Source organism: Mytilus galloprovincialis, chromosome 7 (assembly GCF_965363235.1).
Source record: "Mytilus galloprovincialis chromosome 7, xbMytGall1.hap1.1, whole genome shotgun sequence".
NCBI lineage: Eukaryota > Metazoa > Mollusca > Bivalvia > Mytilida > Mytilidae > Mytilus > Mytilus galloprovincialis.
This window is the reverse complement of record NC_134844.1, coordinates 15209502-15220366: the sequence shown is the minus strand read 5'-3', so window position 1 is coordinate 15220366 and position 10865 is coordinate 15209502. Positions and strand designations below refer to the sequence as shown.

General features: G+C 32.0%; 1 protein-coding gene across 1 annotated transcript; it reads left to right on the top strand.

Moving 5' to 3' along the window:
• The first annotated feature begins 569 nt into the window (after nt 1-569).
• Nucleotides 570-10647, top strand: LOC143082400 (putative PDZ domain-containing protein PDZK1P1). Its single transcript, XM_076258050.1, has 5 exons — nt 570-1063; nt 2056-2586; nt 7351-7767; nt 8956-8996; nt 10419-10647. Exons 1-5 carry the CDS (start codon nt 676-678, stop codon nt 10635-10637), a joined length of 1596 nt encoding a protein of 531 aa, XP_076114165.1. The 5' UTR covers nt 570-675; the 3' UTR covers nt 10638-10647.
• Nucleotides 10648-10865: the final 218 nt, after the last annotated feature.

The window sequence follows — 10865 nt, the reverse complement described above, 5'->3', positions numbered from 1 at the left end:
TAATATTTGCCTTTAAATTTTAATGAAAATTGAGTCGCAGATTGATAAGTCGAAATTCGTGTTAATGAGCCTATGAAATATATCCTTTTTCCACATGTTCCATGATTCGAATTCAGGATACCAATATAAATCCTTGGGTCTCAGTTCTGAAAATTTGAGGACTGCTCAATAAATCGATATCAGGAAGTCCTCAATTAAATATTCCAGAACCTCATGATTCACTCCACAAATAATCTGTAAAAATTGCATTATTTCATGAGGTCCTTAAATACTTCAAGATAACCCTCATACTACTGAATCCTCAGACTGAATCAAGACCTCCAAAATCTAAGTTTAATATTCTTTTTCCACTCAACACCAGTTTTTCACTTTCAGAAAAAAATAAAACCAAAAAAAAAGATAGAAATGAAATTGATTATCCAATTTTCTTGGGAGCGGCGGTCTATCCCCCGCCTTCCTAATTGATCAATACACAAATTTGACAGCGGCACTTTGATGTTACTTTTTACCTGCAGTTGAACTTACCTGTTAGTGTGTAAAACGATTTGATTGGTCATTCAGTGTCATGTGACTTACTGTCATCCGCCATATTGCTCGCCTACCCATTGACACTTTCGCAGGTGGGGATATTTGTAGATTTTTATCAAAAGTTTGTAAAGTTTCACTTGTTCTAACATGAGTGATCAGAAAAATAAACCAAGACTTTGTCATTTGTCGAAGTGGCCTGACAATATTTTCCCAGGATATGGTTTTAATTTACATGCGGAAAAGGGAAAAGCAGGGCAGTATATTGGAAAGGTAGACGAAGGGTCCCCTTCAGAAGCGGCAGGATTAAAGGAGAGTGATCGTATTGTTGAAGTCAATGGAGTTAATATTGGAAACGAAAATCATCAACAAGTTGTCACTCGTATCAAAGCTGGGGGAGACGAGGTTAAGTTATTAGTTGTCGATGCAGAAACTGACAGGATCTACAAGGAAAATAAACAGGTTGTTCGCAACGATCTGCCCGAAGTTGTGTATTTAACTTCTATAAGACCACGCCCCGATGAACAAGATAATACAGGTGAGCAAGATAGATAATTATTTTTGTTTACTTATTGACATTGTAGATATTATTAATGTTTGATTTGCGACAAGTCACAAGAAACATATAAAGTTTGAAACTTTGACATAATTAATGTTTAAAGTTCTCACTACTCAAGAATGTATATATATTATTATTAGCTAGAACCCTACTATAAAAATAATTGCATATTAAGTACAAGCAATGATTTCATAATACCAGCTAAAATAAATTACACTGAATGTCACAAGTTTATTTGGAATGATACTCATTTTCTAAGTTGTGGGATCTAACCTACGACAGTACTGTAGTTTTCTCCCAAGTTTATATACTGTTTTAAAATAAAGCAAAGGTTTCACCATTAGCAATAAAATATATTTGACAAGTTGAATTTGAATTATTTACTAGCTAAAAAATATTACACTGAAAGTCACTTATTTAAGGAAGTGTTACTCATTTGTTAGGTTGTAACCAACCTATGATACAACCTACAACATTAATAGTGTTCTCCCAAAAATATATACTATTTTTTAAACAGCACCAAAGGACTTGTAAAAGCAGTTTCCCCAAAGTTTATAGAGTACCACATTTAACATGTTTAACATACATCCAATTATCATGTGATTATAAAGTCTATTCAGATATATATATGTAGCACCAGACGCATGTAATTACTAATTACATGTAGTTAAAAAAACAAATGGGTTTGTACCCAGAGACACAAATACACATGTGAACACTGGTACAGTTTTATCAAAATTGATACTTGTGTAATAAAGAAAATGACCTACATGTACAGTGTATATTGCAGAACATGTTCTAATATAAATGTATTTTATAAGATTAACCATGATCCCAGAAAAATGCTTATAATGCCCTGTAGTTTAGAGTGTACTAGTTATTGTTCTATGATGATACTTGTCATGTCTATCTCATTGGCAATAATAACAAATCTCGATACATCATTGATAAAACACCATTTTTTGTAACAGATGATGTACAAGCAAGTCCAAGAAGTTCTGTTGGTGGAGAGGAAGATAGAAAGTCTGAAAGGTCGGAGAAGTCAGACCAATCAGAGCCCCAGGAACCAGAACCCCAGGAGCCTGAGCCAGAGATTGAGCATGTCACTGCTGCCACCAGTGAAATAGAAGTCCAAAGAGAAGAGGAATTAGATTCAGAACATTTACCACGTAACTGCAAAATTACAAAATGGCCAGATTTTCAGGGTTATGGCTTTAATTTGCACGCAGAACGTGACCGTGTTGGACAGTTCATTGGCAAAATTGATGATGATTCTCCATCTGAAGAAGCAGGTCTCAGAGAAGGTGACAGGATCCTTGAAGTTAATGGAGCAAATATAGAAAATGAAACACATCAACAGGTGATAGCCAGAATAAAAGCTGGTGGTGACTGCACAACAATGTTAGTCCTGGACAGAGAAGGTGATGACCACTACAAATCTAAAGGGATTACAGTGTCTTCTAACATGTCCATTGTTAAACAGCTGTTTAATCAGCCTAGAGGTAAGCCTAGTAAACAAATCTGTAATAGAGCTGATTTCAATCGCTAACATTCCTTCAAAGTATATTTGATTTTAATGATGTAATTTGAAGTCATTTGTTTAAAGGATGAATATCTCAATTTGAATAAGATAAGATAAATGTGATAAATAATGAAATTTACATAATACTTTTGGTACATAAATGTTGGATAGAAAAATGTAAGTTGAATAATTTCAAGTAGGTACATGCACATAACTTTGTCAGTTTAAAAAATGTAGGGGTCCAGGGAAATGACAAACATACATGACATATATGCACGATCAGTGTATGGTAAAATATGTTTTTTTTCTGGACTGGTAATCAAAATGTTATGAATCAAAAGAAAATGCCTTTGCAATGTACCAGACGGGTGTACCCCACATGACAATGGATGTTAAAATATTTGTTAAAATAACATTTACTCTATTTGACGCTAAAAAAGAGTTTGACACTAAAAATAAAGGGCATTCCCACCCTCCCATATATTCAACTCATGAATTAAAAATGAAAATTGTGTAACATTTAATTGCTGAACACTTTGATACATTCTGTACAGTATTACAATGTTAAGGAATGACTTATGTGTTCCAATTTATGATACTTTGGGTTTTAGACATACCTCAGTTGACATTCAGTCTTTGATCAGACACCTTGACTATTTTCTTCCTTGTTGAAGAAGTTATGAAGTTTGAAAACAAGCTTACACAGGATTAAAATTTTATCAACATAATAAATAAAATAAACTAAATTTAAATGCTGCTTTTATCATTTGTATTTAGTTCATGTTTTGAAAAATAACATTTTTTAACTCGGATGAATGAATTTCGATTATAAATGAACATTTACCTGGTGGCTGAAAAGTTATTTACCTTTAACAGGTAACTTTCTGTCAATTCAGCCATAATTATGTCTTTAATCTGTATGTTTGGCAATACAATACCTTTTTTGATGGATTTATGTGTGGAGAATTATATAGAGGTGTTTGTAATCAGACTGGAAATTTAGCTGTCTTTAAAGAATACACAAACATTTAGATTTATAGGTCACATGCATTTACATACATTTTTGTACATGTACGCAGAATAAACATAGAAGGTGCCTTGCATAAATTGGTTCATCAACATTTGTTGGTTTGTCAATATATATATATATACATGTATATAAACCTGTAAGTAACAAAGCATATTATACATGTATATGACACATAGCATAGACTAGGAATAGTTGTTAACACCCTCAGCCTTTGTTCTCTGGTCTTTGGTCACAGTTGGACAGTTGTCTCATCTGCTCATTGGCAATAAAGGCAAGACATTTATTTTTATCCTGCAATTGGGTGTTCTACTATACAGATACAGCCCTACAGATACCGCTATGCTGTATCTGTATACTATACAGATATCGCTTTAAAGCGCCGCCCACTGCCGGACTGAGTATTGTTTGAACCTACGTGACCTCAGAATGTGTATTTCAGTTGCATTCCAATGACGATGACAATTGGGCCAAAATAAAAAGATTGTATGTTTGCCCAAACGCGACCGACCCAAAATTAACCCGCCAACTCAAATTCTTTTTTTGACGTTTTTTAGAAGAATTTTTTTTTTTTTTTTTGCGGATTTTTTTCGTGTTCGCTCCGTCATCGTATAAAACTTAAAGTTTGTCGTCTCTGCGTTTGAAAGTAACTGTGAATACGATTAAAAGAAAGCGCATAAGAGATGCAGTTAATTGATATTCGATGTTCTCAGTTTTTATCTTCTGACTTATATGTAACGAACGTAAAGAAGTGAAACATGTGAAGTGGCACATTTTTTACGCTGTAGTTGTCTGTACTACCAAACCCTTACCTATATGTTCAATGTTAATTTCATTGTGTACTCGAATATCTGATAAGAATATTCAGGTAGATTTGTGCAATCGTCGAATATTTTCAATGTTATTCTGACAGGAAATGGATCCGGAAGTTGCGAATTTACAATCTTGCAAGAAGATTTTGTTTTTTCTGAATAAAAAGGAATTATTTCTTGATAAATTGTTGTTTTTAATTTAATCTTCCTTTATCATGTGAATTAGATGCCTTTCTATTCAAATAGTTCAAATTTATAAGTCTCAGTTGACAAGATCAGTACGTTGCTGTTTGGGAGAGTTTGATAAAACTATAATTGCTCACAGAATCAGAAATATAATCTTAACTGAATGTAACTCCTTCTGAATAATTTATTGCAATATAAATATAAATCCCCTTTGACAAGAGAAATCTGGCTTTTGTCAGAAATATCTTTTTTCACATGTGCAAAAGTAAACACATGTTGTGCTGGGATTTTTATACAAATTTGTGAGGAAGCCTCTGGAACCTGATGACCTAAAAATAAAATAGTCTTCAGAAAACGTTAACTTTATGCAATTATATCTTATCAATACTGATTATTTTAAAAAATTTAAACTTGATTATTTATAGAAATAAAATTATAACAAATATGTTTTTAGTTTGGAGATTCTGCAGAACATGCTTTGATCTATTTAGAGCCAAATTAGTTTACCTGTGTGATAATGTAAAATATAAATTTGTTTTCAAAACAAAAAAAGACAGAAACTATGGATGGTAAATAATAATTCATTTAAAATATTTTAGGACATTTAATCTATTTTAATAGATATAGGATTTAAAAACTGCAAACAAATAAAATCATTACATAGTCAGCTGATAATTTTTTTACACAAACATCCTGTTGATGTAACTGTTGAAAATCACTTCATAAATCCACCAGCCCTTTCACACATGTAGCAATTGTCAGGGTTATAAACATCTCAGGATACAAATCATAAAGTAGACTAATTGATTTATAGAGGTTTTAAATTCATGGCTTTTGGTTGACTCTACAAAGGTTTCACGAAAAAAAACAGATGTACTGTTTTAAGATCTTTTAATATTTTCATGCAAATTCTGAAGAAAAAAAAAAGAATTTGCCTACCTACCTACCCACACCCAGTCATCATGGGTCGGGTTTGGGCAAACTGAAATATTTTTAATTGTGGCCTTGTCGATTTCAAAACTTGAATGTGTATGATTGTGTTACAAAATCAACCATGTCAATTTCAGCATGCAAGTTTAGTGAATGTCAAGTCTGAAGCGTAGGACAACTCGTACACTTCTGTTTCAAATTTGACAATGTTTTGTTATTTGTTTTTACTGTTGAAATTATTTGTTATGTTAAAATAGACAATTATTCCCCCTTAGCGATGTATTATTGTTGACCATTCGAGATTCTTTTTTTGCGAACCCGTCTCCAGCGTGATAAGTGATTTTGATATTACTACGCGGGCCTCAAGGGATTACAAATCGAAAATAAATGCTAAATATGTTAGTTTTTGTGTCTTTCAAAACACAAACAATATACATAATTAATTGCAGGATAAAAACAATAACTGTTTAGTGTCTTTAAATATCAGCTGTATTTGTACTCGGCTCGAAACAGGTGTAGTAGCTCGCTAAAAGCTCGCATACACCTTGTTTCCTAGCCTCGTACAAATACAGCTGATATTTAAAGACACTGAACAGTTATTGTCTATATCTGTGTCAACATATCATTTATAGAAAATATTATTTGAAGAAAGATGACTCTTAGCTGCATCTTTGACCTTAAATCCAACTTAAGTATATACATGTATATAATGTATTTATACATGTTTACATTTTTCCCAATTTCTTTTGAATCTTTTGAAGGCCTGTAAAGATTACACAATACAAATCATTTCTGCGAATAGAAAAGACAAGATCAATGTCTGGACAAATTTCCCTAAAACATGTAATGTATGTCCAAACTTTAAGGAAACTTAAATCTATTACTGAACTTAAATGGTCATCATGTAACTGCATGGATGCATTGTTTGTAACTTGAACAAGAAGAATAATGCAAAGGCATGCACAACAATTTGTTGAATTTTAAGTGCATTTTTACGGTATAATTTGGGTGTAACTTATTTTTATGAGTAGTTTGTTTGTACAAGCAATTTATTCATTGACCACTTATTTCACTTCTTAATCCTCTTAATATGAAGAACTTTGAACAGGATATTTTATAAGTGGTTGTCAGTTTTAAGTGTTTGTGGTGACTTTCTTTCACACTTCCCTACACTAGCTGTACATGTGTACATTGTGTGTACAAACATATTATTAAAAAAAACATCAACTTAGTTGCAAGGCCCTGGAGAGAAGAGTTGTGTTAACTCTTCAATGAAAAATAAACCAAATATGTTGTGTATGTAATATGTTAACCATGTTTATGTGAGATACTTGCTGCTGAACACAAACTAACAACTGGAAATCATAAATCATATATACATGCAGCTTTGATAAAGGATTGCATGAATTAAGATTATTAGATGAAGTTCTTTAAGCAATGTAAGACGATAAAATATTATCAACTTGTTTTGACAAATAACTTCAAATTTTCCCCAAAAATATGGTAACAATAATTATTTGAGACGAGTGATGGTAAAATTTTAACAAATTTGACTGTTTTTTTTTTACTTACAGTATTAAAATTAACCGTTGAAGTCTGACGGTAAAGGCCATTCCTACCCTCATGTGCTGGTCACAAGTCAGGAATATCAAAAGTGTAAATTAACTCTAGTCTCTATTCTCTAGATGTACTTTATTGTGTCTTGGGTTGATATCAAAAATATATTTAAACCAACTTCTCATTCAGTTTTATATTCATACAATTAACTATAATGTATTCTCCATTGTAGGTGTCAGCAATGGTGTACAAGCTGTTGAAGAAATAACAAATGTTAGGAATCAGGAGGAAGATATATCACCGGATTATTATCCACGTTTGTGTCATATCAAAAAGTGGGCTGATTTTCAGGGATATGGATTTAATTTACATGCTGAAAGAGACAGGAAAGGCCAGTTTATTGGTCAGATTGATGCTGGATCACCAGCCGATGCCGGGGGATTAAAAGATGGAGATAGAATTATTGAAGTTAATGGGGAAAATGTGGAAGATGATTCACATCAACAAGTGATACAAAGGATTAAAGCTGGTGGAGACCAAACAAAAATGTTAGTGTTGGACAGATCAGCTGATGATTATTTTAGAGCAAAAGGAATTAATGTTAATGGTAGAATGTCCAATGTTAAAACTATTACAACTCCTGAGAGAAGTAAGTATACCCCTATCAACAGGCACTACATACATGAAGTTCACAAGGTTTTTCACTTACAACGCCAAGAAATAATTATGTCCCTATATGATCCTAAAAGAAATCTTCAAAACAGAAACTTGTTAGATTCTTTATGCAAAGTTTTCACAATTAATAAGTACTTATAGGTCACTGTTTGACCTTCAGCATTGAGAAAACCCCATACTGATAGTCCTCTTTAGAAGGCTCAAAGAAAAAATGTTAAAAATAATTCATTGCCTAAATTATGACAATACATTTTACAAAAAGACAAATACACATGAAATATCACAGACATGAACCAAAGACAAATACTGAATAACAGCCTGACTTGGGACAGACACATGCATAATCATGATAATGTGCACGTGGCAGGATGAAACTTGATTGTGAGAGCTGTGATAAATAATAAACATAATAATTGACAAAAACTCACCCCTAAAAAAAAAAAAAATCCTGCATGACTGGACTTTTGAGAACAGGAATGGGAGAATCCATATGTTACATGATCCATCTTTTGAATCTAAAGACTAATGATCTGTACGTATATGTATACGTAGAAAAAAGTCTGATGGAATAAAAGACCAGATTCACTTTCAAATATATTTATCATGTTTTTTATATGTAACTCAGCCAATGCAAGGATTTACATTCTTGTATACAAAAAGTTATTTCTTGTATACAAAAAGTGATTTCTTGCATAGATATTTTGTGCTATTATATACATGTACATGTATGAACAAGTATCGGTACATTGTAAAAAAGACCATCAAAGATACAAGGCTTGTAATTGTGTACTCCAGAAAACTCATCAATAATTCTTGAATAAAAAAGGTTTAAATTTTGAATAACATGAATAAAGCAAATTGAAGAGCACCTATTTGTAAAAGGTACCAGCAACGGTGATCAACCACCAAGTCTTTTTACAATCAAAAGAATAAACACCAGTATACAACCAAGAAAAAAAAGTTAACTTTAAGTCTTAGGTTTTCTGTGTCTAGAATAAATAACATATGATTAATTCCTTTACAATGTCAGCTTAATATCATGGCATTTACATGTAGCAGACATAATTATTATTTATTTATTTACAAAGTTACTGGACCTGGATAATAGACTTTGATTTCTTTATTGTTTTCGCATTTTTAATTTTCTTCTGTTTTGTTGCAGGCTCACAAGTAAATGGTACATCTACAAATGTAACGAATAATGTAAGTGATTTATCTATTGTCCCTGTAGGGTTTTTGGGTAAATGTTACTGGGGTGCCTTAAAGGGCTGAGTGGTTATAATGACCAGTAAGTGAAGTATTTGCAAGAAACAAAAAAATATGAATGCGCAGTTTAAAACTGTCAAAAGAAAAGACCAACAGAAATTTCTGTAATTTTTATTTTATTTTTTTTACATTATATTCATGATATTTACTGTACAAAGTCATGTGATGATGTGTTATGTGACTGCAATACATGAACATCTAGGACCTTGACAGAATTGTAAACATATTTATTGGGACAGTCTTCATATTATGACTTATATGTATATATATACACTTTGAAAGTTTGTAATGTACAAATGTACAATCTATTTTAACTTTTGATGACTTTCTTCAGAACTTATTTGGGTAAACATTTACCATGGTAACATTACCTTATTCCTTTAATAGAAAATAAAGAAACTGTCCAGCAGAGGCTTGGAAATGTTCAAACAAATAAAATGCACATGTACATTTATGTTGTTATACATTCTTAATGTATATTTTATGAACAGTTTGACAGAATTACTAATTGTGGATAAGATGTACATTTGTAATTTTATATTTTGCAGTTAACAAGTATTAAATCTTTGTACATGTGCATTAGCCTTTTATTTGACATTTCTCTTTATATCCTATTATAGGTTAATAAATTCCAACACTTCACTGTCACAAGACGGATATTTGTATAACATGTATAAAATATGACTAGGTTATCGGCTAGATTTACCCTGGAGCTTGTGGTACAACATAATAAACATATCGATTATTGTCTGATGCAGAAAAGGCTGAAACATTTCAGTTCCTTTTTTTTTCAGATTGATATCAACATGCTGTCTCTTTGACACTTTGCCCATTTCCATTCTCTTTTTATGCCCCTGCCATAGCGTATTAAGGTTTCATCTGTACGTTCGTCTGTTCGTACATCCATACATCCCAAAGTTAGTTTCTATTCTCTAACTTCAGTTTGCCTCTACAAAATGTTATGAAATTTATACACAATGCTTATTTCCACAAAATACAGATCAAGTTTGTATTTTGGTGGCGTCACTTAAACCGTTCTAGATTTTTGCCCCTTTACAAACAAACAAATTTATGAATTGTTTGTTTCTGTTCTCAAACTTTAGTTTGCCTCAATCAAATTTAATGAAACTTGTACACAATATACAATGTACTTATTACCACTAAACTGAGATCAAGTACAAATTTGGGTAGGGTCACTTTTACTGTTTTGTTCCTTTATAACTTTATATGATATGCAAGCGGGGCATTATCTGTGTCCCATGGACACATTCCCTATTTATTTATTTTACAATAGGATTTGGTCAGCAATGCAAGTTACCTCAATAATATACTTAAAATTTTACATGCTTTTTTATCCAGGCTTCACCTGTCTCTAATTCATCATACCAAACAGGCTATGTAGCACCTAAACAGGAACCTGTATCCAGACCACCACCAACATCGAGCAACGGTGGAGTCGACTTTACAAAATTATCAGCAAAAGAAATGAGAGAATTAGTGGCTTCCAAGAAAAAGAAAGATCCTAGGAAAGAAAATACAGACTTTAGAAGGAAATATGATGAATTTAATAAGCTGTGAAAAAAACAAATTATACAATAATCAAATATATATCCCATTAATATATATATGTGAGTTCCAATGCAAGTCAGTGATGGGTTACAATCAAGTATTCATTCCTGACAAACATTCCGTTCTGTTCCAGGTGATCTAAACATAATTTAATAGTCTAGAAGATGATTTATTATAGAGAGAAAGTAAATTGTGCTGTATGATTGACATATTATAATCAACTAGACTCTACAAAGT